Source organism: Pocillopora damicornis, chromosome 2 (assembly GCF_964200805.1).
Source record: "Pocillopora damicornis chromosome 2, jaPocDami1.2, whole genome shotgun sequence".
Taxonomy (NCBI): Eukaryota; Metazoa; Cnidaria; class Anthozoa; order Scleractinia; family Pocilloporidae; genus Pocillopora; species Pocillopora damicornis.
In genome coordinates, this window is record NC_142671.1 from 18,137,282 (window position 1) to 18,165,173 (window position 27,892).

The 27,892-nt window shown below is 38.9% G+C and overlaps 1 protein-coding gene across 4 annotated transcripts; it reads right to left on the reverse strand.

The window, feature by feature from the left end:
• LOC113681645 (uncharacterized) lies at window positions 1-27,042 on the reverse strand. 4 transcript variants are annotated; one of them, XM_027198753.2, is made up of 38 exons: window positions 26,658-27,042; window positions 24,818-24,973; window positions 23,719-23,801; window positions 22,942-22,981; window positions 22,458-22,560; window positions 21,986-22,025; window positions 21,564-21,621; window positions 20,796-20,877; window positions 20,364-20,506; window positions 20,051-20,232; window positions 18,410-19,559; window positions 17,455-17,880; window positions 15,222-17,016; window positions 14,596-14,646; window positions 13,373-13,522; window positions 12,848-12,888; window positions 12,223-12,329; window positions 11,825-11,925; window positions 11,359-11,478; window positions 11,014-11,172; window positions 10,595-10,699; window positions 9,584-10,291; window positions 8,757-8,959; window positions 8,296-8,371; window positions 7,622-7,717; window positions 7,402-7,448; window positions 7,207-7,250; window positions 6,995-7,069; window positions 6,070-6,125; window positions 5,532-5,602; window positions 5,065-5,116; window positions 4,487-4,560; window positions 4,134-4,196; window positions 3,833-3,889; window positions 3,423-3,542; window positions 2,749-2,802; window positions 2,456-2,536; window positions 1-2,115 (listed from the first exon to the last, which is right to left on the reverse strand). In XM_027198753.2, the coding sequence occupies exons 1-38, from the start codon at window positions 26,832-26,834 to the stop codon at window positions 2,008-2,010; spliced, it is 7,254 nt and encodes a 2,417-aa protein (XP_027054554.2). In that variant the 5' UTR covers window positions 26,835-27,042; the 3' UTR covers window positions 1-2,007. The 4 variants fall into 4 exon arrangements, with proteins under 4 accessions (XP_027054554.2, XP_089052106.1, XP_027054555.2 ...); XM_089195980.1 differs by having other exon boundaries at window positions 13,373-13,525; XM_027198754.2 differs by having other exon boundaries at window positions 18,410-19,553; window positions 26,658-27,038.
• Window positions 27,043-27,892: the final 850 nt, after the last annotated feature.

Genomic DNA, 27,892 nt, shown 5'->3' on the forward strand with positions numbered 1-27,892 from the left:
CACTTCATATTTTGTCTATACAAAAATACCTTTATTTTCAAGCAGCCAAAAGCTGTGCGCATATGCTGCGTTTGTAGAATAAAGCTGAAAATATACAAACCAATAAAGAGAAAGCTCCCAGTTGCTCTATTTACACCAAACAACTCAATAATACAAAACTGAAGACTGCGAAGCTACGAAGACTGCGAAGAGGAGAGCAAAACGCTTCTCCTTCTTATGCAACAAAGTATTTGATGAGGTACCGGCAAGAAGACTCTAGCCACCACAGTAATTAATAAAAGTAGTTCGATCATAACATTGGCTCTTCAAGTGTCAAAAGTTTTTATCAGGAAATGTATATACAATAGTTAAGTGGTTCTTTAGCCGGTTACCTCCTCATCACTTTGGCAAGAAGTTTTTTTTGACTATAAGTCTCGTTGCATCTGCTGTGTGACTCGTAATGCGACCGTGTGCGTTGCGTGACGACTCAGGTAACGGCTGCGCAAGAAACTGTACTTAAATTTGTAAAGTATATTATAATTAGCTTGGTGCGGTGCGATATTGTTCACTCGAAAACCTATTATCTGTACTTATTACATAACAACTGTGAAAGAGATGTTTCCTAAAATAATATGCACTAAAAACACTTAGTAAAGCAGTGTGGAAATCCAACCATCACGCAAGAAAAAAACCGACCACAGGTGATCAGTTTGAGTAAGACAGTCATGAAAGGCGCTACGTCATGTTTGAATTTTCTTTTTGCATTCTAAAAAAAAATTGTCTAAAGACGATTGGCAGTGCATAGCTGAAAAGCTGCGATTCACATCGGAGGTGACAACATCGTAAGACAAGAATATTTTGCTAGGTATACAAAATCTTTATATTCTAGAGAAGACAAAAAAAAAAAAAAAAAAAAAAAAGGAAAACGACAAAAAATCAAGAGTATACGTAAGTTTACGAATAAAAAAGGTAACTCGGATAAAATTGAAAAACATTTGGAGAGCACCTCTGACTGGAAGTAACACCTTGGTGGTTTACACTCTTCAACTCCAAGAACTGACTAGCATGTAATTTCTCCTTACAACTTCAATAAATTATCTAAAGAACCAGGTGATGAGAAAAGACAAAAGAATCCGCTTGCGGATTTCATCCTGATGAAACATAAATTTCTCTTAACTAATTAGCAAGAAAATGTTTAGCGACTGGAAAGGAGAATCACTATTCATGTCTTTGGAGTTGAAGAGCAAGGGAATAACTCTCAGTGTGAAAAAAAAATTGACTGTCAACTAGTTCTTTTAAGCTAAGGAAGAATATCTACAAGTTCGGCGAGAAATCTTCTTCCGGGAAACGAAAGTCATTCTTTGCTACACTGAACTACAATAACGGAAGAATGGAGTTACAACAGAAACAAAATGAAAATACAACCATTGTTTTGGAGTAAGTCCATCCTCCTATCTATATACTGCTTTAACTTCAAATCTGGAACACTGAGATTATTGATAAAGCATACTTTTCATACTCTGAGATAACATAATATATTCTGGACACACTCTGAATAAATTGACTTAGAACCAGATATTCGCGTGCTTTTTATGAATAAAATACTAGTCGAACTTGGATTAATGCAAATGTGTGATGAATACAAATTTTAAATAACTAATGTTCGTTTGGCAGTCAAGTAGTCTACCTGCCAGCAAGCCCGCGTACTTTGGTACCAGCGTTTTTCCGCCGCGTAACAGTATGAAGCCTTGAGCTGAGCGGGCTGGCGAGAGGCGGGTCTGGAAAGTCCTGCTACGCTCATATTCTGCGTTTAATAATACCATATGCTAGAGATGAAAGTAAACTATGTTTTTTCGCTTAAAATCTAAGAGTTATTACTAGAAGGGAGAGCGTATAACACTTAACAACTATTTTAAACTTTGACGGAATATATATGAAAAGGTTAAAACTTAGTTATAACTTATTTGTCAGATTAGCGATACTTGCAAGCTTAACTATACAAAGATAGTAAAACTTAACATTAAGGATTCAGTGTATTCCATCCGATGAATTCTGTGTTTTGTCGGTGATTTCTTGTTCGTGATATTTAAGGGAATGAAGAGCGTCCTTCACTGCATGGAAGATGATGTTCTTAACCTTGAGGGGAAAAGAGAAGAAACTACTTACGATGGACAGACTGACTGATCGCATGAATGACCGACTGACTGTCTGACTGGGCGGCTGACAAACAAACAGACAGACAGACAGACAGACTGACTGGCTGGCTGGCTGACTGTTTGTCTGTCTGGATGACTGACTACCTGACCGAACAGACTAACTGACTGGCTTACTGTTTGACTGACTGACTTACTAACTGTCTGTCTGGATGACGGTTTTTTTGGATGACGTGTTGAGTGAATAACTGTCTAACTGACTGACTTGCTGACTAATGGACTGACAGACGGACTGAATGACTGACCCAAGTAAAAGAATTTACCTGTAGCTTGTCCTCGTGGTTTGTGTGTTTGTCTGACAGGTGACGAAACTCTTGAGTCATCCGGAAACAGTGATCAATACGCTATGATGTAAACACAAACAGCACGATTAAAATAACGCCTAACCGTGTAAAATCAGCCAAACAAGGACATTTCAACACACTTTGTAGTTTCCTTCGTAGCATGCCTTAAAATCAAATCAGGATCCCCCCTTCCCTCCCCCCCTCTCCTCTCACCTTCCCCCACCCGCCTTGAAAAACAACAGGAACACATAACAAACAAATACTAGTCCTACCTCTGGAGAAACAAAGTCCTCAGCCACCTTAACGCAGCTATAGAGATTTCGAACCTAAAATGAAAAGTAATTAATTTAACAGCTGAAATAATGTATTTTGAAGTAAGAAAATGACGCTTTTTGAATTTCGTGTTTTATTACGATTGTAAACTTATGTTAAGCTATTGGTCATAAGACATAAATCATAACTCTGCGAGAGTCAAAGAATTAGAGTAACTTTCGATAGGGAGTCATCAATCAAAACCCCAAAACCCAAGTTATCATGATAGCCGATTAGTACAAAAAGGAATATCACATGGGGCCTGTCAAAACGCCAAACAAGTACACGTACTCACAAGGGTGACCATGCCGCCCTTGGTTTCAGCTTATTACCTGATTTGCTAGGATCGCGGCGCGAGTTTTTTAGACCAATCCCATAGCATAGTATAACATAACCAATGGAATCCCACATTGCTTCCGATTGACAGGTACCTCAATAATTTTTCTTAAAGTGCGCGAAACTAAATCGTATCTACATGTTGTCCCATAAATGATCCTAAGTAGAGGTACTGTGAAAGATTAAATTCTAGCATTTTGATCATAAATTAAGCAAGATAACCATGGCCAGCACTCAGCCCCAACTCGTACACTGCTTCGAGAGAAACTCGCTCCGATACAACTTACTGATAAAGTACCTGATGAGGGGCTCCAGCTGGAATGAACACAGAATCACCGAGGCACTGACAGATCGCCCAGCCTTCCACTCCATATTCCCCTTTCAGTCTCTGTCTGATTTCATGATCCAGGTAAAAACACTGCAAAAACAACAAAAGTAGTTTAGTTCTCTCTTGAAAACAACATTCTCCAAAAAGTTATCCTTCTTTCCTGCTGACTTACTCTGCTTTCTACTGAGTAATCTAAGTCTTCCAATTAGTAAGGCGTCGTAAAAGACTTGAACGTTTGACAGAAAATCAAGGAGTACAGAAAAGCTAAATTTCTAACTGAATAAGGATTTAAATGAAAAAGAAGAACTCGGTCTTCGCGTTTCATCCAGTTGACGTAACAAACAAATAAACAAGTAAAAGGACAGAGTAACAACAGAAACCTGATCGTGTATGGGGTCGTGATGAGCGGAATATTTCATCTTCCGTTCTTTGGCCACCTGAATTAAGACAAAATAAATATCATATGCGTGAGAAACAGTTCTTAACGTTCATAAGGTTCTTCTAACTTGAAAACGTTTTACTGACAGAACATAAGCAAAAATAGAGTTAAACTATGGGATCTAGATAAACGGATCACTACAAACGATGAGACACGGCGTAACAGAACATACAACAGTTCCGTTTTTTCTTTTTTTGGCCGCAGCATGTCGTACTTTTCGAGGACAAGAACGAGACACTCACCGCGCGGAGACAATCCCTGATCTTATCCGCATCTTCTGCTGCATAGATGTGCCACAGAGCCCCCTGAAAAAAGCAAAGCATTTAGATACATACCACGGATTAACAGACCAACCAGACTTGTCCATTCAAAATGACAAGTTTGTTATCAATCAGAACTGCCTGCCAACCTCTATGAATTCTTCGACTTCATCAATATTCCGATGGAATTCTGATAAAAATTAGACGAAACGCTCTAAAGCTCCAAGCCATTTTGACTGCTCTGATCGTTCAGCTTCTTCTTATGTTACCAGTTCCTAGATCAGAACCCAGGAGAGCCTTTGCAAAAGATCTAAGAAGTTGAAACTTATGCTTACAATTCTGGCTGTTTCATTCCGGACTCGTGTCCTCTGAGACTCGTCACACGCTTCGTCCACTGCTCTGATGGCATCTGACAAAAGGAACGGAGGATATTGAAATATTAGGGCTAAAAGCATAATAGAAAATCATAAAAATTCGTGACCATCTTTCTCTTGTTCAATACGGCCTCCTCCCATTTTTCGATTAGGAACCTGTCGTCTCCATAGCACACAGCCAACACAGTCGGCATGAGAGCGCGAAGTGCACTCCTCACTGTATTGCGTATAATGAAGATGACCATACACGAATACGCTCCATTTAATTAAAGTTAAAACTATCGCCATAAGTGTGTAATTGAAATTCACCTAAACATTTTGTCGCAATTTATCTTCTATATCAATAACTTGTGCGGTAAAATTTGAAATTACGGTGATTAGTAGAAACTTAAGTCTCCAGGATAACTGACTACAAGTCTCACGACAGAGATAGTATCAACTTGCCTCTGACACCTTCAATGTATAAAACCCTTGTTTGAAAAGAGATTCCTTCACATCTACACTATATAAACGCAACAATATATTTTTTAACAATCTACCTTGTCTTTCCTTATCACCGGCTCCTTCATCTTTCGGCACTCCAACGTACACCTGCAAAACGATAAAGGCGTTATTACGCTGGTATTACATCGGTAACTAACGCTGTACTGTCTCTAGTTTCTGGTGTGTGATAAGTGATGTCATTGCACATGACCAGTCCACTATGCATGTATCAGCAAACAGCCATCGCATCGGCTAAATTCGCCCATATTATCAATGGTCCTTTTGGTTAACAGTCCCGAAACGCGAGGAACAAGCTTGCTATGATCGGAAACATTGCCCAGTTGGCAAATTGGCTGCATTAAACGAAGTGCGACTCGAAAAGAGCGTCCTAAAGAAGTTCATCGGCGAGGAATCAGGCGATAAATGTGTGCAGGTGATAGGACACTACACCGTCATTGTTCTTATAAAAGGAGGAAAAAAACAAAGTACCAAAGAACACTTCTCTCTACGCAATGCTACTAACCATGATATTAACAGCATCTGACATATCCAGATGAAGGTTCGTTGTTCCTTCCTTAGGACATGCTGCGGAACCTGAAAAAAACACAGTCCAACTGAGACACAGTCATTGATAATGAAGCAAGTTACCAATGGTAGTAGTAGAGTAGCACACAGCCTTTAAGAACCATTCGCCAAATCGATTTAACAGTAAAGGAAACGTTATTTGATTGATAAGAGGCTGAATATACAATAAACAAATCTGATGGGAGAAAGGAGCTACGTCTCAATATTAGCTTGGTATTTTTCGCTTTACATGTATCTTGTTTGGCTCGATGACCAGCCGCTGTTCGAGAAATGAGCCACGCTCTTTCGAGGAAAACGAGGACAGTACTCGAGAGAGGCGAAGAACGAACCTAATCTATCGTCAAATTGAAAAAAAAAAAAAATAGAGAGATACAAAATACTGACAGGAAAGCATTTCAAAAGATTTACGTGTGTTGACCGAAAAAGCACTTTAATGACGACAAGTGATAATAACATTCACGACAATGAAACCTTACCATACGCGTTGTACATTTTTGGCCCTAAATCTGGCTTGACAAAGAAGTCTGGTAACCTACAGTAAATTGGGAAAAAAAAAAAAAAAAAAAGAAAACGCTAAATTATCTTTTCGTTTCACGAACATGCACTATCAGAGCCACAAGCCGTTGTGTAGTGAGATAAGAGAGTAAGGAATAGACCTGGTTGAGAAAGGAACACGTTTTTCTTTAACAATACCCACTGTCCACAAACAAAAATACCAGGTTCTGATCATGGAATTCGTCAAACACAAAATTTGCTGCTGTAGATAGTACTCAATAAGTACACTTGTCGAGGAAATTGCCAAGGGTTTCAGACATTCTCCACCGTCAAGCTCGCTCTCCTCGACAAGTGTCGTTCACAAGTGTTCGAAGGTGAAAACTGAAATGGAGCCTAGTGGCTTATCTGGTCGGAGCTAATACCGGTTTCCATAGCATGAAGCAGCTAAGAGTATTACTACTACCCCTGGATGGGATGCCAGTCCATGGCAAGATTACCCACCAAGTATTTTATCGGGCTACCCTGACAGTTCGCGGGTCTAATTTATACTACTGGGATCAAGGGCGTAGTTAGGGGGGCTGGGTTGTCCTTGCTCTCCCCCCCCCCAGCCCCTTTGTGAGCTTTTTTTGACACATTTAGTAAAATACGGCATGGAGGTCGAGATAACAATCTGGTTAGTACCCTCTGTTCGACACTGTGTGACCCCCCCCCCCTTCCTTTAAAAATCCCTCTCATGAGAGGCACTGTGAAAGTAAACTGTTCTCAGCTAATGGATACTTTGCTGGTATAATTTATATATATTATAGATGCAGCCTAATTCGCTCCGAGTCTAAACCTTTCTCACTTCAAACAAACAACAATGATCACCCATTGCAAAGTAACGGTTCACGTGAAATTGAAGAATACCTCGAGACTAAATTTCGTGAGCCATCTCTCCTTGTGTATTCTGGTAAAGGGACATTGTTCATCAGATCTTCAAACCTTTTAAATAACGAGAACAACAACAAGAAAAAAAACCCATCAATTTTAACGCATAAACTAACTTATTCTACGGGAGAGATGTATTTCGGGACAAAAATACGTTAAACCACAAACTGAGCAAAAAAAAAAAGGATTACCGGGTGGGCAGCTTTTCACTAAAGTCGTCTTTCGGTGGCCAGTCCTGTAATCAAACGAGCATGGATGAGAAGTATGCTAGAATCAAGGTATTCATGCGCGGAGATGGAGTAAGAGCCCTCCTTACTGGACCTCGCACCAAATAGGAGATTTGACAGAAAAGGAGAAAAAACATAAATAGCTAGGAGGTAAGATACCTTGAGTTTTAACAGCATTGGTTCGCCATTGCTATCCAAAGGACGATCTAGTTGGACAGAGTTTAAACGATGGTTAATTCCAAAAACAACAAATAAATTGCAAAAACGACATTTACACAAAAACAAAAACAAAAAACACAACAGTAATATAATAATAATGATAATAATAATACATCGTATGTATCACAAACAGAAGAAATACTGTAGAGTATTTATACACCTTTTATGCTCTCAAATCCCTGCCAAAAATCACCAACTTTAAAGCGCTCGACTACCACTCCATTCCTGCAGTTCACTACATCAGAAATTTCAGAACCTGTAAAGAAAAGACCGCTTATTGCACATAACTCCGCGAACCACACACAAGAACTTTAAGTGAACTCCTTTAGTCAATAGCTGTAAAAATGTCAGGCTACAGTTAAGCAGAGAGGGTTGCGTTGCAATCTTGACCAACTCTAAATCTAGGTATTTAGTTCATTTATCTGGTGGTAATAGCACGCATCGGTCGGAAAACGTTCGAAGATTCAGTGCACTTTGAGGTTTTCACGGACAGAAACAAGGCTTACCATAGCTATACAATCCAATGTCAGATTTACAGACACGATCCCAATTCTGGAAGGTAGGCTGTGCCTCAAACAGGGTCGTTAAAATATTGTAGCCGACTTTTCCCTATGCTCTTTCGTTACCAAGGTGATGTGCTGTTCTTTAGTTAAGTATTCTCTACCTAACTCCGCTCTATTACTCATCAATGCCTCTCACCTCTCTGTATTCAGGCCAGAGGACTTAACATCTCTTTTACACGCATCCTTATCGCGAAGCTATCTTACAAGGTTGTGCAAAATGTGTTGCGTGACAGATACTTCATTGTATCTTTCTAAGTGTCACGTAACTTACCAAACTCCTCGCCAAATGCTTTTGGAGTCCAAATATCCAGGTTCAAGTATTTGTCCACTTGGCTGACCAGAACAGGCTAGTAACAAAGAACAACGTCACGGTCATTCCAGGGTCAAACGAGGTTTGGATTTTGCAACATCAGCGTAATTTACCACTAAGAAATTAGTAAATTGACTGAAATATTTATTACCTTCTTTTCGTTTCTAACTTGCAGACAGTACTCAGCGTTTCCATTGAAACGCTCATAATATCATGAACAAGCAAGAAGCTCATCAAGAAGCACCAAAGCCATAGCTTACATACAAACACGTCAACGCGAAAACACACACGAAAACTAACCTTCCGCATGAACACGATCGAACACCCTACTCATTAATGATTTTTGAGGTTACTCAATAACGGGAGGACAAAGAGAACGCAATAAATATCCCAACTGTTACTGGCCAAACAAGAGTGTTTACCTCGCCCTTTTTCCACCGAGCCTCAAAAGCTTTCAAGTTTCCTGGATGTCTGGGATCGTGGAGTCTCAACAAACGGCCATCGCACAACCAAGAATGGGGTACAGCCTCGGGTGAGTCCAGGACTGGGGCGACCGCGTGGCTTCGTACCTCTTCAGAATATTCGGCACTTGTCGATTCACAAGTTGTGGCGACTGGGCCGGGAACTGACATAAGAACATGGTAAGAATCAAATATGAAAAAAAATATGAGAGGAAATAGACGTCTAGAGCGGGGGACTTGTCTAGTCTTTGCCCAACGACGTGCGTTCACCCGTAACATGTAACTCCCAGAAGAGATTAACATGGAAAGTCCCGTCACATTTTCAGTACATTGTCTATTAAACTGGTGAGGAGTATGTAGCAACCCTCATTACTTGGAGTTAGTCAAGGTTGTTGCTACGAAGCCAAATTCTATCTACTAATTTACACCGAAGTACATGGCACTTGTGGAGAGAATTACTAGTGAGAGCGAAACATTACACAGTGTTGAATGCATGTCTGCTCGGGCCCGTTTCTCAGAAAACCGGTAACTTAGGGGACTTGAAATCTTATTTTCTAGTCTACATCTATAGAACAGCAGCTTGAGTTTTAGTTGGTTGAATATCAAAACCATCAATATCTCGATCTTTAAGGAAAGTACTCCAGACGAAAATCCGCTTTCTGGGACCAGTAACTACCGGGGCCTTCGGGGAACGGGCTCAAGGTGTGACTTGTTTGGTTTTCTTAATTTTTTTCCTAATTTTTTCTACAATGGCGTTACTTTAGATTTCTTTACATCAAAATAATTACCATCTGTAGTCCTGTTGTCATCTCGTTTGTTCAGTGGGTTGAAGTTTGTTGTATCCATTTCCGTCTTACTCTCAGCGTTCAAACGGAAGGTGTTATCCATAGAGAAATCCTCTCCATTTCTCTCACAGGCCAAAGCAAGAAGATCTAGACCAGAAAAACTGCCACCGTTACCACCCAATGAAAAGTTGAACATCCCTGCTGCGGGTTTTACATCTTTGACAGGTGAGTCGCAAGGGGACACTTCCCTCGATGAGCTGTAATCCATTAACAAACTTAAACCAGATGAGACTTTCTTAGCCTTCTGCGGCTTGGCTTCGACTAGACCAAACCCAGCCTTCTTGTAAAAGTGATTTCTCCGCTTTTCTTCGGTAAGCCACTCCTGCTCTTGGTCAGCCGGCGAGTCAATGCCCAAACTTTCATCGCAGATCAGGTTGACGTCATCCTCAAAACTGGACTCGCTATCTCCTGCACCCGCTGTTTGGCTCGAAGAAATGGACAAAGGTTCCGTTTTCACAATGGTGTCGCTTGTTTCTTTGCAAGCATCAACGCCATTTTCTTCAACCTGGGTCAACTCCTCATTGGAGAGTCCAGTTTCCGTACCATCATCATTGTCCTCGTCATCGTCATCGATCTCCTCACATGGGCATGTTTTGCTAATCTTCCATACTTCTCTGGCTCTGTGCAGTTCGTCTCCAAGGTCAGATAAGACTGTAAGGTCAATAGACGGTGAACTATTTAATTTCATTCTTAATAAGAGAAAAGTTTTAGGCCTACGTCGTACCCTTAAGCTAAAAAATGGTTCCACGACACGTTCTCTTTGCATTCGGTCGCTTTTGCTTCATTAGAAAAGTTGAACTTTCTTTTCCATGCGAATATGTTACTGTCATTTTAAATGCATGCATGCGTCGCCAGATTAGAGACTTAAATTGTTTTAGTTTGATGCGTTCTACCCTAGCAGAGACTAACTAGACGACTTAAGTACTAATCGCACAGTAAATGTACTGAATTCACCTGTTTTAGGAATAATCTGAGCCACAGATAAGAACTTTGGCTGGTGACAAATTCCCGGACAGCACATAACCCACTTGAATTCAAACACTCGCTTCCCAGCAAGGCCTGTAAACAGGAGATTTAGAGCAGTAAGAAAAACAGATTATGCCCTTCCGAAACAGAAACATTCAAGACTATCATCACTAGCTTGATTGAATAGCCGAGCAAAGAATACAGTGTAATTTAGTATTATCGACTCAGTTGATAATGTGAATTGGCCACCGTAAAGAGTTTCAAAGCTTACGTTTAAAACGTTAGCCCTTCGTCGTTCGCTCTGACGAAAGGCTACTCTAATTTGATTTTACCAATTTTTTCCAACCACCTCTACATCCTGTTAGGTTTACAGTTTGACTTGAGCGGCGTAGTATCCCAAAACTTACCAGACTGCCTCTCTCGTTCCTGAACACGAAGTTTGTAGCAATCCAGGCACACACCGAACCCACACCTGTGGCACACCCAGTGTACATTGAAAATAGTTGTCGCACACACATCACACATTTCCCTTACACCTTGAACAGCTCGTTTGTATGCCACAGTCACTGATGAGGAAAGAGAGTATACAATTTTATTTCTATCTGCACCAATCACACACTGGTGCTGGCTCGAGAAAAGCAATTAAAAAGCTATGAAAGAAAAAATCTTTCTACGAAAGCTACTATGAAAAACAAAACAAAACAAAGCAAAACGGAAATTGCCCAAAAACGCATAAAAAACTCTTGCCTTACCTTGTTTACCATCTGTTTCCACACAAGTAATCGCCTTCTTTTCTTCCTGCATCACGGAGCAAAATTGATCTCCGATATTATATAAGATGTAAAGAGAAGTCTTCTTGTCGAGCCTGTCGACTGTAAGAAAACAGATCAAAATGTTCTCAGTGCAACAAAAAATTACGTTCGAGAACGGGCTGAATCAGAAAAGAAACATCTAACAACAAACATCATGATTTTTGACAAAGCTGTAAGATCGAGACTCAAGGTTGTTAAAATAGCTCCGTAACATTTGGGTTTCTACCATCCGCAACCCATGTCCATCTTATGCAGTCTCACTCCTTTATAATCTTTACTTACTTGTAGGGTTTATCTATCCCGACATACTGAGTCTTATAATGTTATGAAGCATCAGAAGGACCCAAAATACTTACTGCGATGTTTCAACTCGGGTAAGAAAGTGTGTGAAGAACTGCATACAAACCTTTGTCCTGTGCTACCCAAGGTAAAAAGTCTTCTGCAGCGGCATCTTCGGGCAGCTGGAAACCAGCCGATAAGATGGTGCCATTTTTCTTCTTTCTCAACCTTTACCAACGGAAAAAAAATTACTTAAAACTAGGGAAAGATGTCTAAGCACTATAACGAGGTTTGCTTCGCCGCGCATCTAACAAACTGCCAGATTCGAAAGTTTTTGACTCTGGCACTGGAAACCAAGGAGCAACATTCCTATCAGAAAATTTTTTACTCTTCATTGTTCATGTACGCGAAATCCGAAGGTCTGGGGTTCGATTCCTCGCGGTAGTGTCATATTTTTTCTTTGTCCAACGCTCGTGGTGAGACGGATTGAACATGGAAGTACATTAAGTAATAACATGTATTCACCTTCTGAACGAGTTAAATCTACAGCAATCCAATCCATTCCTCTGACTGGGGTGCTCTCTGCAATCTCTACACTTAGGCAGGTCAGGTAAACTGGCACAAATTCGGTCCTAAAACGGCAGACGAGAAAGCAAGTCTTTTCAGAACCAGCTGTCAAAGCAGTGTTAAGTATGCTTTGAGTTGAAACAACGGTTTCATAACTGACTAACATTTGTAGGCTTTTTGGTGATGCATTTCATTTCTGCAAACAGCACTAACCATTTATTCTCGTACATGTATAACCTGAATGGGCTCTTGCTTCTTTAAATAAACCTTAAAAAATAATCAAGCGTTCTTCTTCCAACAGTTTTCTCTAAATAGCTTGTTTTAATTATCGTTTCTTCGATCTGGCCTCTTAATGACAAATTCTCACTTAAAATTAGACTTCTATAGAATCTCATTTCAACTCTGATCGCTTTTTTAATGGTAGCAGCATAAAATAAAATATATTTCTTCCCCTCCCTTTCTCTCCCCCTCGCCCTTTGGTTATCATTCCCCTGTAGGCCGGATTACATTCCATAATCCACTTATCATCTTTGTAATCCTGGTACGCACACGATGAAAAGTTAACGCAAACCTCTCCACATACCTGCAAAAAGTATTGTTCTGAACTCGGTGAAGTCGAATCGCCTGCAAAAGTATTAAGAAATGTTCAGTTCAGTTCATTCTTCGGTTTTCTTCAATGTACCAACTGAGGTAGTTGATACACCTTTGAAGCTTAGTCCCCAGGAAATGCGCCAGCGCGCAAAAGAGAGATTTTGTGAGGAAGAAGTGCAAGCTGCGTTGACGTTACGTTTCAGTATGAGTTTTCCACCAATTGGCAAACGAAGTCGTGAAGAGGTAAGGAAGCTTTAACATATTTTCAAATTCACAATTAAACCGGGAACACTCTCTATTTTTCGGGAAAAGTAAAAACAAATTTTTCGGGCTATCTTTCCAGATTTGAAGCAAAATTGTATGGTGTTTTTAAGGAGAACTTGCCCTAAAAGATATAACATCACAAGTCGGCAATGCGGTATAATTAATTACAACCTAACATAAACAAAGTTCTGCTTTAATTTGGCTCAATTATTAGATGTAAAAGCGTTTTCTCTTTGGTAGCATCAAAACTCACTTTCATCTACGATTTTCTTAACTTCCTTTTTTCTCGGTCGTCCTCGTCCCCTCGGTGGCGCAGCTTCCTTTCCAGAACTGACGGTTACTCCTTTCCCTTTTTCCTTCTCTTTCTCTTTTACAGGTGTTACCGGTCTTTCTTCAGTTTTAACTGCTTTCACGAGATAACAGGATGACAAGGAAATGTTACTTTATATGCTATGATAGCTAGAATGCTCTGATCAAGGACTAACGCTCGAAACGTCAGCCTTAGAAACTCTTTACATTATTAAAAACTCGATCATTGGATAATGCAATTCAAGAGTTTTCATTGGCTTAGCCATAATGGGTTATGAGCCATTATACCATGCACGCGCATGAAGATCAGATGACCCGATAGTGTTTTCGTACATTGTAACATTACGTTTGTTCTTACACAATAAAGTTGGGAGGATTTATCCATATTTTGCGGCGTTTTTAATAAAACAATCATTGCACTCGCGCTTGCTGAATACGAGATGATTATCGCCAACAAGGACCGTATCATCTCATATCCAACGTGCGCTCGTGGCATACTTGTTTATCATCCACTCATTTCATGAAACCAAAGTATCGGGTGATAACCTTCACCGACGCATCACGCGAGTTTCTTAACCCTTTAATCCCTAAGAGTGACCAGCATCCAATTTCTCCTCACAGTATCACCCCCTGAATCAATCATTAAGGTAATAAGAACATAGCAAATGATCACCAACTCAAGAAGCTCATGACTGTTTAAGAAATTCTCTTTGTCGGCACATAAGGAAATATATAGAGAAGAGTATGGAGAATGTGTATTCTGATGTTGGGGTTTAAAGGGCTAAGAAACTCTTAAGAAACTCACCCTCGCACCCCCTTTTTTATGTGAAAGGTAAACCACTTAGTTATTGTGTGTAGAAAAATGTTCTGTTCATATGTGGCAGGAGTGTTTTATTCAGTTTCCTCCCATGCACCTTTCATATCTTCATATCCCAATGAAGTAGAAAGAAAATCATCCAGCAGACCAGCATGTCATGTTCATATTTTACTCTCTGGTCCGTTCCCATTGCGAATCTCCCATTCTTGCATACTTACTTCTGTCACAATTTGTGTTTTCTTCTAGTTATATTATCAATACTTGTTTATCAAGTGTATCTTACACTGAAAGCGTATGATATAATTTTGAAACAGTAACGAATATCTGAAAGAACGATGCAATCTTCTTACCTATAGCATTAGTCTCAGAGGTTGCCAACAAACTCTCATTGTCTTGTTCTTCTGTATGATAGAGAACACATTTTTTTCAGCTAGGTAAACAAATTTCACTGGTATTGTTTGACTGTGATTCTCGTTAACAATACAAATCATCTTGAGTTAGTTTTGAAGCTGCTATTACACGTATCTTTCAGTTGGGAACCTTAACAGTTGCGCAGCTGACTCTATGCAAGAGATCTGCTCGACTACTCCCTTCTATTCGACATAAGTCAATCGCGCGAGTAGGAAAACAAAGTCACCAAAAAAAGATTGCGCCCCATTCACAGAGTTTCACGCGTTGCGTGAACACCAACTTTTGTTTTCACTTTTTTTTCCAACTCGCAAAAGCAGGGACTGTTCGTAGTTTAGAGATCTACATGAAGTTGTGATATCGCTTAGACCAATAAAATAATGCTTGGACAGCACTCTTTATAAAGCACAAAGGGTTATAATTTCTGACCCCTGTATCGCAAGTGCGTGACTATTCAAAAGAGCCGACCAATGTTTGTTTTAGATTTACGAATTCAATGCCGAACAAATGATGACTGAAATTGGAAAGCAATTAATTAGCTTTGTAAATATCAATTCACAGTACTCACCATCCGCTTTATAAATAAGAGCAATTTCTTCGTCTAGTACTGAATCCACCACTGTTTCAAGACTGTCTGCAGTATCTGGTTCTTTAACACAAACAGAGGGTAAACCAACACCTCTTTGCTGTCTCTCTTTATTCCTCTCCTCTCTTGATTTTAACTCTTTTTTCTTGCTCGTGATCTCCCTGATTTTCTCTTTACTTCTGCTGTTTTGTCTTTCAGAGTTCACCTTTACAGCCCCAAATTGGTCGCCCGGCGCATCTTTCGCAGTCGGGCTATGATTTATCGATATTTCATTAACAACTTGATCAGCAACAAAACTTACAGAATCCACACGATTTTTATCTTCCTCCCTTGTAATGTTATCTTTGATTTGCAGTTTTACATCAGTCTTATGTCGAGCGTCATCAACGTCAGAGGACATGATTTCCTCCCGCCTTGATCTCTTCGTTAGCACGTTGTTTGCATCAGCTGAGTTTTTCCTCGAAGCTTTAGTCCTTTCTGACGAAGAAACACTGAGTTGGTGTTGACTTTGTAAAGTTTTTTCCTCCAGATGCGAATTTGCAAACTTTTTGTTTAATCTTTTGGCAAGTTCTACTTTGCTGTTGTTAGGAATGATATCTTTCAAGCGGTCAGTCTCAGGTGATCCCTTGTTGCCCATCGTCAAAGCTTTTTTCGCAATTGAATTGTCCTCTACAAAGTTATCTTCCGTGCCCAATTTCCGTTTATTAGGAGTGACTTTTCTTAAATACGTTTTAAGTCCTTCGCCACTAAATAACTCCCCATTATGGTCAGCAGAATTTGAAGATGACATCGAGAGAAAACTTTTCGTGAACAAAGGCGTCACTTCTGAACTCAAGGAGGGTTTCTGTTTTGCAACAGAGGTATCGATCTCCTTGCTCTCAACATCCATTCGCTCCGAGTCCTTCCTGTCCTTAACGTTCACGGAAGGCGTACCTAAATCAGTAGCGCTATTACAGCTGGAACTCAACAATTGTACATTTAAAGAGTCTTTACTTAGACTCTTTGTAGATCCCTTCTTTGAAATCTTTACTGTTGTCCCTTGAATCATCTCTTTCTTATCGTTAGTGGAACTGACTTTAGGGACAATGGGGTCGTTTCTCCCTTGTGCAACCATCTTTCCTCCCTCTAAAGTTACAATGTTCGGATTTTTAGATGTTGTGTCATTAACAAACATTTCCTCTGAACCCCTTCCACCTAGGACCGTTGATGATTCTTTTTTGAAATCCTTCCGAGCGCCAGTGAAACTTTCTATAGACTCAGTTACATTGCTGCTTAGTCTGACTGTCTGAGGCACATCGTGAGTTGCCTCATCTGGGATCCATGGTGCAGCATCCTCATAGAAGACTCCTTTTCGTGTATCAGCTGACTGTTCATTTGGTTTACTCTTACCACTATTTCTCTCTTTTTCTGATGCAGATGTTTCCCCTTCTGTCTTTAAAGCTGTTTTATCGCCCTCTTTGATAGTGACCGCCATACCACTTCTTTCTTTTCCGTGATTGTTGTCCACCTCACCAAAACTTGAATTTTCATGAAAATTCTTATTATTGAGGACCTCTTCCCTTTTTTCGAGAGATAATTTATTTGAAGACGAATTTGGGCCATCCCCGACTGTTAATGATGATGAAATGACATTCGTGGAATCTCCTTCAGACGAGAAAGAAACTGAAGGAGAACGTTTTATCATCTCGCTGTCTCTTTGAGCCAGACTATCATCCTTGGATTCTGTTGACCTCCTTCGCCGTTTACCCCTCTTTTCTTCAACTTTCGATTTCTTTGTCTAAACGAAAACATTTCTACTGTCACTCTTATGAGTTAACTCAACCCTTTAACCCCCCAGGAGTGATTAACATGTAACTTCTCCCACACGTTATCCAGCAAACAGGTAATGAGAACACCCCAACTCATCAGGTAGAAGTTGTTTCCATGATTTACCACCAAATTCTCGTGACTTATTTACAAGGAAATGTGTAGCAGCTAAGGGGGGAGAATTGACAAGTAGATCTTGAGAATGAAACGGTTAAGAAATCGGACATAAATAACTAAGGGAAGAATGAGATTCACTTACCTTCTTTAACTATAGATTTATTAAAGTATCTCGAAAAACCAAAGTATCTCAAAAGCATGTGCTACTGGTCTTGCATCCCAGTTTATATCTTAATTTTTTCGGTTGAAAGAAAAAAAAGGGAAAACAATCCAATACAAAATATTTTCAAACCTTTGTTGACGATTCTTTTCTGTTATTCTCCACAGCCTTCAAGTGATGTTGTAACAGTTTCTCGAGAAGAGACTGTCCATCTCCAGTTGTTGTAGTAGATGTCAACTCTATCTCCTCCACATTTTTGCTTTCAGTAAGCTTTGGACTCTCGGAAGAGGATACCCCTGCACTTGGTTCAATTTCAGATTTATCTTCACTGATGCCTTTTGGAGAAGCAGCTTTTTCTTTTAAGCTGGGTAAATGGTGTACGGTGAATGTCGATGAACTTGGTGATGGCGAGAGAGTTGATGGCGAGGCATTTCGTGAAGGCGAGGAACTGCTGCACGATGCCTCCGGCTTAGGTTCCTGCTTGGGTTCCTGCTTAGTTTCAACAACTTGAGTTGAGGATGGGGATTTCGGTAATTGGAGAAATTTCTGTAAATGTTCCTGTTGTTTTCAAAGAAAACCTTACATCAGTTTTATTCTCAGAATGCAAAACAAGCTTCTACTTGAAAATATCATGATTTTTCCTTCTTGTCTTCAAAGGTTTTGGGAACTCTCCATCTCTATATTCAGTTGCCATAGAGGCCATCTAAAGTTACTCTTCTTTTTAACCTTTCACACCCTAACCCTAGTATTCATAATCTCCACACTGTTCGCTTTACATTTCCTATAGTACTGACAAGGAGAATTTGTTTAACAATCAGGAGCTTCTTAAATTGGTGATCATTTCCTTTACTCTCACGACCTTCATATTTGATTCAGGGTTGATACCATAAGGAGAAATTAGAAGTCAATCAATATAAGGGGTTAAATAATTGCCCGAAGATCAAAGGAGAAAGCTTAAAAAAAAGAGGAAAATAGTCTTTGAAAGTAAAACTCTCGACAACATTTCTCTCTACACTATGGAGGGTAAAATTCAGCTCATAATTTCCTGAGGGGGGCATATCACTAAATAATTGTGACTTCAAATGACCTGATATTGCTGATGACATTGCTGTAGTTTCTGCTTCTGCTGTTCGCACTCTGGCGTCTCCCTCTGTGCATGTGTTAGTCTTTTCTGCTCCTGTTGTTGCTGTAGCAGTAAAGAGTAAAGCTGTTCTATTTCCTTGGCTGTCATACTCTTCTGTTGTAAACATGTGAAAAGTGTGTGCAGCTGCTTTGGCTCAAGCCTAGGTGTGAGTTCCTGCAACCACTGTTTCTGTTGTTGCTGTGCTTCTCGCAGTCGCTGCTGTATCCTTTCCGGAAGAGAGTGAATGTCACCCTCAACAGAATGAAAGTTAGACAACTGCTCCTCTTGAGTGACAGCTGCTAACTGCTGAAAGATCTGTGCACATTGAAATTGATAAAGGAGCTGGTTGTAGTGTTCTGCTAGAATATGCTGTTGTTCTGCAGTGAGTGGCATCTGCTGGATGAGCTCTTGTTGCTGTACCATCAGTTGAAGTTGATAACAGTGCATCTGATACTGTTGTAGCAGACTTTGGTAGTGCTGATGCCGCAACTTGGTGAGATACTCCTGCTGCTCTTGTGCTGGCATTTGCTGCTGCTGTTGGCATTGCAATGCATATAGCTGATTGGGTGAGATGTTAAGTCCCATGGTATGTGGGTAGAGAGGATGAGGACCTTGTGATCTTGAATGTGCTGCATGACCTGGAGAACACATGCCCATGTGGGATATTCCAGCCATAGGACTTGCCATGCTTGCCACAGATGATAAATCAGGAGAAGAACAGAATGGATGGGCTCTAAAGGGACTACCCATAGCACTCATGCTAGCATTGGAGGCAGGTGAAGAATTATAGGATAACACTGATGGTGGTGATGTTTTTGGTGACATTTGTTGTTTAAGAGGTGATTTCTTTGGAAAACTTGACGGAGGTGATCCAACAGAACTTGAGGAACTAGAGTTCTTTGCAGGAGAAATAGTTGCATCTGGGGGTGAAGTCTTGTTGCTGAGTTGGTTATGTGAGTGAGGTGCTGTTAGATGGTTTGACATCAGGGGAGTGGCCACCGAAGATGTGAAAGATGACTGAGGTGTTTGTGATGCTGGTTTAAGAGTATCGTTGGATGGAACTGGGCTGTTTGAGTTTGACCTTGTAATTTTGCAAGCAGAAGGTGTCCTATTTCTTACAGAGAGGGAGAAAAAGACAAAAATGCATACTGTTTTTTCAATTTTTACTGCAAATATATTGAACTACTGTTAGCAAAAGCAAAATAAGTGAATTGTACACAATCCATATTTGGTAAATCACGTCAATTTGTATATTGATAATATGAAAAATGTGAAGCTCGTTGAATTGAGGATGTTTCTGAAATTACAACCAAAAACAAAGAGAATTGATGTGTGGCAGACAGGGAGAATAGTTGAAAAAATTAAGATCAAACAAATGTCTGAAAAGAGAGAAGGAGGGGGTAGCCTTATTTTCTCCTGAGGATTGGAAGGAATAACAATGATTATAGTGATAAAAAAATTACATGTCAGGTACAGTCCCTTGTGCAGCAATAGAACTTTACGTAAATACCACTTCAGCACTGAAACTTTATATAAATACCACTGCGACAATAGAACTATATATAAATACTGCTGCGGCAATAGAACTGTATATAAATAGTGCACCTTGTTTCAGTGGACTTTCTCCTCTCTTTGCCATGCCTTATCCCATGTGAGTTAGAGGATGAACATGCAGTGTTCAATCTAGCACTTGTGGAAGCTAAAGCTGATTGGTAAACTGGTGTCGTGATATTTGCCAGGTTGTTTGTGTTATTGTCTTGTGATAATCCAGAATACAACTGCCATGTCTACACACCAAGGAAAGCAAGAAAAATGAGGGTAAGCATTTCATGAAAAAAAAAAACATGTATTTGGGGATGTTTACTGGAGAGGAGTGAACCAGTCACATTTTTTGTTAGAAATCCAGAAAATTTCCTACCGATGGTGATGAAGAAAGAGAACCAGATGTTGAGTGTGTTGTCAAAGGAGCAGTGATAACAACTTGTGAGTGGCGGTGTTGTCTCATTGGCAAAACTCTCACTACGTTTAGCTCCCCTCGCAACAAACTATCTAGTTCTGCCTCTGCAAATAAGAACCAAAAGCACATATGTCATACACAATTATAGATCAAAGCCAATACTCCATGACCAACTTGATATGTAAAGTTCTCAAATCTCACGCAGAAAGATGTCATTCAGTGTTCTCCTAAGGTTTTTTGTAGCCAGTCATTTTTTTTTAGTGCTTTTTTGTTTGAGACTCCCAATACAAGGACTTAACAAGATATGAATAAGCAAATTAAAAGAGGAAAAAATTGATAGTACCTTTACTAGCAGTGACCTTTGCCATGCACAATTAACTTACATATACTTACCATTTGCCAGAAGAATAACTTGGACAAGTGTTGGATCAACTCTGTGAGTCTGCAATACTGTGTCATCCATAACACTTAACTCCTGAAAAGTATAGTTAAAAAGTTGGTGGTAATTTCTGATAATTTTATAATAATATTATGGTTACTCTAAAGTTGAGCTTATTCTCCTTAAATCCTTTAAACCCTAAGAGTGACTAGCATCAAATTTCTCCCTACTATATCAGCCCTGAATCACATGTTAGGGTCATGAGAATGAAGAAAACGATCACCAACAAAAGAAGCTTTTGATTGGTATACAAATTGTCCTTGTCAACACCTTAGGAAATGTATTAAGAGCAGTATGGAGAATGTACATACTGATTTTAGGTGTAAATGGTTAATATCTCCCCCATCTATAGGCTTATTGTGACCACATTTAACACAAAACAATCCTTAAAATGTGAATGAACTGTGAAATTAAAAAAATAACATTACAGTAGTAATAAAAATTTGAAATGTGTCATCCACTCTCTCCCTGTCTTGTAAAGGTTTGAATCTTTTCTAGAAGAGTTTGTTTCCAGAGCAATTATATTTTCCATAATTCTATGAATTTCTCCTGAAAAAAGATTAACTAAGATATTGCGTGCAGGCCTGTTTGGAAATTTGTGATAAACTGCAATATAATAACATTACAATGGGTGATTTGAGAAACATATGGCATTATATGAAACAATTCCTAGCATGTGTACTATAGTGCAATTGTACAAATTTCATTTACATATCACCTACCCTGGAAACAATGTCATGTGCTGTTATTACAGCTGAAAACCACTGCCGGCAGCTTTGCCTACATTACAAAAATAATAATGTAATCATAATTCAAACATCTTCCTAGATCCTTAAAATCTGACAGAGGCTGCTGCCATTTTGAAACAACTCAGTAACCTGGCCACACATACAAAAGTGTCAAATCAAATCCTACACTTTTTAATGCTGTAGATAAAATTGAATGATTTCAGGAGTTAACTTTCTTTTTATTGGTATAATGTAATGACAGAGTTCTGATAGTCTGTTAGTCTTACACTTCATTGTCAGTTTAGGTGGATGTCTCTTCTGGAATATGGTTATCTGAGACATGAAATGATCCTTAACAAAGGCCTCAATGAGTAAAAACAACGGATCTGTGTCCAGACAACTATGAGGAAACTCACCTGTAAACTTTGACTCTAAAACCAGTTAAGGTGAAGGGACCTTAAAACAAAAAATTTTATTAATGTTGAAGTTTAATTTTAATCCCAAGCAAAACATTTTCTACCAACATTTTTTTGTACATTCTCCAGCCAAACCTTTTTGGTTGTGCAAGGTAAGATATTTCATTATAACAAAAGAAGAAAACAAAAAGTTTTTTGACTTAATAAAACATTGATCCACAACATCACTAGAGAGTTAATCTCAGGCATATTTTAAGGGGGTTAAACACTTATGTAAGGTACATTTATTGCTAACTTTCCCTCAAAATGTAACTCAGCCACAAGTACTATAAAAGTTACATGTACCAAACTTCAATGTAGAGGAAAATTAAAACATAGAAAACAAATGTGTAAAATGTGAAGCCATAGCAAAAAGGAAAGAGGGTTCTATAAATAACAAAATGCTGCAGTGTTTGCATTGTAAAAGAACTACCTTTCATAAGAATTGACTGAGACTTCTGCAAGAGCTGCCATCCTTGCAGTTCGCGTACTACAGCCACATTATTTCTTAGGACTGGATGGAGAGCATCATCATCCTACAAGAGGTCAACATAAACAAACTAAATTTTGTATGCATGCTATTTTATAATGGAAAACAACCATTGCTCTTTTCTTTTCCACTATATTGGTCTTAATGCCTTATTCACATCGAAAATTGCTTAGAATTTTCAACAAAGGGGGCTGATCAAAGTCCATAAAAGTACTGACAAAATTGTCACCCTTATGGAAAAGGTTGACAAAGTTTACCCATGACAAAGAAATTTCTTGGAACTACATGCTATTTTAAAAATGAGCACTGATATGGTTGTGCTATAAGCAATCGTAATAACTGCTATTGAGCAATGGGGCTAAAAAACTTTATCAATCCAGAAAACATTACATATTTCACAACAAAGATTTGTAACATTCAGTAATACCTGACCATATGGACGGAACTCATCACTCCGCAAGAATGCTCTACAAGAGAGAAGCAAAATTAAGGATTAGCTCAAATGCAAACAGAGAATGTAAAGCCAGTGACTTGCTTGATGATTTAATTTGCCAATTGCTATAATTTGATCCCCGGCGTAAAATGCCTCTTTCTGACATGTCAGATGTCAGTGATTTTATACATGTATGCCTTTGGTAGAGATGGTAAAAATTGCATTTGTTGCCTGGGCACACTTGATTACTTTCCCTGATCATGACAAACAGGGTATAAAATCACCAAGTGTGTTGCTCGCTTAACAGAAAACTCACCTCAAAAATATTGATTAACATACTACTTGTCTATGAATGTTTAAATTTCTTGAATACCTTGCAGCCATATCCTACACATAGCCTGTCTCTACTTAACACTATTTTCTAAGGGACACTTCATCCAGACCTTTGAAATTTAGTGAACAACCCTCTTAAATAAATATCCCTCCCTCTGAAAAAAAAAAAAAAAAATTCCATCCTTTTCCAAAAATGATATAGACATAGATAACAGCTGGAAGTTGGAAGAATACCAGATGTTCAACATAATTTTTTCATGCTGATGAACAATTCAAAATTATTTTAAATTCTTGCTTTATATTTCAAATTCCCTGTTGTGTGCCACCTTATATATATATACACATCTCTCCCTTGTAAAGTCTCTCATAGTCACATCTGCATAGAGGCATTTGGCAAAAAAAAAAAAAAATAATGAAAGTAGATTTATCATGATGCACCTTTCATGATCCCCCACAAACTCCACTGGAACAGGCCGTTCTTCATCACTCAAACCATGTTTATCAACAAGGGGGACAAATGTCTGTAAAGAGAGAGTTGAAATTAAAGCTTTAAGGCACAGAGTAATTAAAAAAATATATTTACATAACTAACCCCCATTAAAGTGGTACATGTAGGTAAGACTAAAAACAATTGATTTAGTCTGGTGTAGGCGTTAAATATGATCTCAAAGTTTTAAGACTTCTTTGACAATGGAAATGAAACTCATAGCACAACAGCCTTCTGAGTCTCCATGGTATAAAACAAGTTCATGCTATGGTTCAGTTTAGTCTACATTAAATGTTCATTTGCTGTTTCTTTAATATCATATAATGAAACATAAAAATAGTAGAATTAAGTATCCTTATCAGCTTCATTACCTGAACTCCTGCAGAGGAACAGAGAAGGAGTGAATTTGACAGAACAGGCCAGTGAAAAGGGCAAGCCAATTTCCTCCACAACATGACAATAAATGGTATTTTGAATGTTTTTTTTTTTTATAACAAAATATCCTTGTTGTCATTGTTTGGAATAAAAAATAATATTTGAATTAGCACCACCTTTAAATACAGTTGAACCTGTATTAAGCAGTACCATCTTAAGCTCCCAAAATCAATGTTAGTTGTATTTTTGAGCAAGTTTTTGTGCATTAAATGGTCAGTCAGAGCATGAATTGGGAGTCATCATTTTTTTCAAATATCCCTATTCTGTGGAACCTGTGTTAAGTGGTCACTCCACCATTCTCCATGGGCAACTGCTTAATACAGGTTCAACAATATGTACCACCTTTACCAAAATAAGCCCTATGCTTGGGTCACACAAGTTTATTAAATGGTACTGCACATGGTCCCACATTTTAAGCTACAAATGATCTGTATGTTACAATGATGGACTACTGAGATACCCCATCCAGTACAGTGATGAACATGGAGCTACAAGGCTTTATAAATTCATCACAATGCTATGCATACACAACAGAAGTTTGTTGATTATCTGCCCTAGGTATAAATTTTTAAAATCAACTGCTAAGGTTCAATCAAAATAACAAAATTCTCCTACCAAAGCTGGCCAAAGGAGAGGTCTCTTTGGATTGGAGGGGTCTGGTCTCTGACTCCATACCATGCTCTTTTCCACCAAAAATAACCTCCAGCTTCCATCATGAATTTTAAGCCATTCCCTAGTTGTCCATTCTTCATCGTCATACTCAACTAAGACCTTCAATAGAGAAGTAAAACAAAACATTTAAATTGGTTTTCAGACTAACATATGTAAGGCATATACTATAATCATGCTTGTAAATGATCCCATCTGGTCAATCAATTGAATTAACTTTCCATTAGTTTGCCACCTCAGTAATCCAACTGGAACTCTGGAAGATACTGTAAAAAGTTTGTAATCACATGCTGATGGCTATTGACTAATAAACTTTTCAAGTCTTCTCCCAAAATCCTAACCAATGACAGCATGCATTATATACAAATTTTTACTATAATCTAAATTAGTTGTGGGTTTAGCAGAACTTATGCAGATGGGCTCTGTACCAATCAAAACAAGTGGAAAATCTCAGTCTTTTAGATATCTAGCACAGCTATTTTTTGAAAATCATAGAGCCCCAATGTCTTGGTGAGAAATTCTTACAGTGCTTATTTAACTAGGTAATTTTTTATTAGATCAGTCCAGTTGGAAAAGGAACTCTCTTTCAAAGTATTTTGTTTAAATAAACAAACATTGTAACTGGTCTCAAAACACACTGTGAATAAAGCTGATGAAGCACCCTTGAAGAAATTTTAAGTCTTCCTGAAAAAATCATTAATAGTTTGGTGAGTTGAAAACAGTTACCTTCATTGTGCAGAGACAGACCTCTAAAGCAGCACAATAGCCAAAATACAATGAGTCAAAAAAATGTGTTCAGCACTGAATAGAACTAGGAGAATTTAATTTCTTGTTGGTATAATTACATCCTTCATTAATTCCCCATTACCTAATCTCAATGTAATATAGGAGAGAAATCAAAATATTGTCCAAGTATTCATGTTTAATACCTGTCTTTTGTTGTTGATCTTATTACAAGCTGATGTTGGTGAAGGTTACAATAATGTCCCTTTCACTGCTTGAAATTTCTTCCAGTTTCCGACCCTTTACTTAATTTAAGTGGTGTATGGGTAATAATTAAACGAGGTCAACAGATCTGTGCACAACTATTGATACGATCGGTTGAACTTATATCTAAAGCCAACGAGTAAGGCATATAAATAGTTATTCGTTTACGGGCACAATACAAGAACAGTTGATGCTGAAGACACGCGATCAAAGACATCATTAGACGAATAGAACTACGAAGGAATTAAAATAAAATCCAAATATTCCAATAAAATACACCAATTTCCTAATGTTAGTGGATTTAATGTACATTTCAACCCGCGACCACGCACGTTTAAGATAAGTCGTCACTTCACATTCAAGAACTGGTATTCATTTAGACACAAGATTTAATACATTTAAAAGAATTAAGTTATTTAACGTGATCTAGTCAGCAGAGAAATGTTACTCAACTCTTCACTGCAGGATAGATTCAGCGTTAAGAAATTTCATGCTCCGGTGGTTTTGACAAAGCCTGCATTTTCACGAAGTTTTTATATTCAGTTCATTGGAGAGTACTAACGAGTGAACAATTCAACACCAGTTGCATTTTAGCCGGTGTACCGTTTATTCAAAGTCTTAAATATGTACCTTTTGTCTACTAGCGGAAAGTCAGCTAAGAATAAACCGTTTTGTTCTAGGAGATCGACTCTCATTTTCAAACAAATGCTTAGTATGTTCAATGAACAGTCGCAAGCAATGCCAACCAGCTACAACGTTGTCCACATCGACAGTGAAAACTGAAAAAAAATTCCCTAACCTTTAGCTCTGGATGATTGAAATCCTTTTCGCTGCAAACCCTGATTACTCCAACTTTCCATTGATAGTCCAAAGGGTTTGCCACACGCCTTGATCGAGAGTTTGGGCGAAGAGTATTTTTCTCCCGGACACACAAAAAGCGCTTACCAACCAACTCTGCCTGACGGAAAGCGTACATAGTGTTTCGCGCTCTCCATCAAACACGCAACTCTCTCGAGGACCACAATAAACCCATCAATAGAAACAGAATCGATTGAAAACTTTATGGATTCTTGCTGAAGAAGAAGGCGTTTTCACAAAACAAACCCCTTTCAAACACGCTAAGGGAGAAGTGTCTGAACGTTCAAACTGGCCATCACAAATGCATGACTCTAAGAGAGCTGCTCATTGGCGCGTGTGCGCTGAACTTGTATCTGCGGGCTCAGATTTGCGAAAGCTGAGGACAACTGGTCGCGAGCAAGGCCGTTGGTGATTCACTGAATGCTCTTACAAATGACAACATCGGAAATAAAAGTTCTTTGAAAGGGGTGGTTATCATCCCCTGCATCCAGCTACCCCGATGAAAAAAAGAAATAGATTTTGATGGTAGGAAGAAGAGTCAAGGTATCGTTTGCGAGTGGTGACCCACGACAAAAGAAAAACCTGACTGTTAAATTCGTTAAATGCCAAGGAAAACGATGTCTACCAGAAAAGCTGCTACCCGACTTAAACGCTTTATAATTCAAGGCATGAAAATCTTACACCCCGTGTGCAGGTGTGGATAAAAAGGAGGATCCAACATGGGTTCGGCGGGATGCGGGATGAGACTTGAAATCGAGGCGGGCTGTGGAATGAGGTGAGAGAAATTTTAAATGCAAGATGCGGGATGAAAATTGGAAGCGAGACCGGGATATGCTCCGTTTCGAAGGCAGGATAGGAGAGAGGATGAGTATAAGCGGGATCATAGTAAAGCTAAAGTTACGCGTCACCCTACCTCACCGAGACATTAGAAAGTATTATCTGCTTTGCTGAAATGGGCTTAATTGATGCCTCCATGTAAATTGGGGTTGACAGGCTTCCTCTCTATTACGGTAGTTACAGGTGTTTACACGACCCATAGTATGTCCGGTTTTCTCGCCTTCGTTATAATTTTTCTTTCACAAGTATGTCTGAGTAAACGCCCTTTTCTATATGATATTATCGGCAGTTCTTTAAAGATTTCTCCAAACAATGGTTGTTGCTCATAAGGATTTCCTT

Excerpts from the sequence above, each read along its gene's own strand:
- LOC113681645 (XM_089195980.1), bottom strand. The coding sequence starts at position 26,834 with ATGTACGCTTTCCGTCAGGCAGAGTTGGTTGGTAAGCGCTTTTTGTGT. Across the intron at positions 22,561-22,941 it reads AGTTCCGTCCATATGGTCAG|GATGATGATGCTCTCCATCC; the intron begins GTATTACTGAAT and ends GACCTCTTGTAG. Across the intron at positions 21,622-21,985 it reads TTTAGAGTCAAAGTTTACAG|GCAAAGCTGCCGGCAGTGGT; the intron begins GTGAGTTTCCTC and ends TTTGTAATGTAG.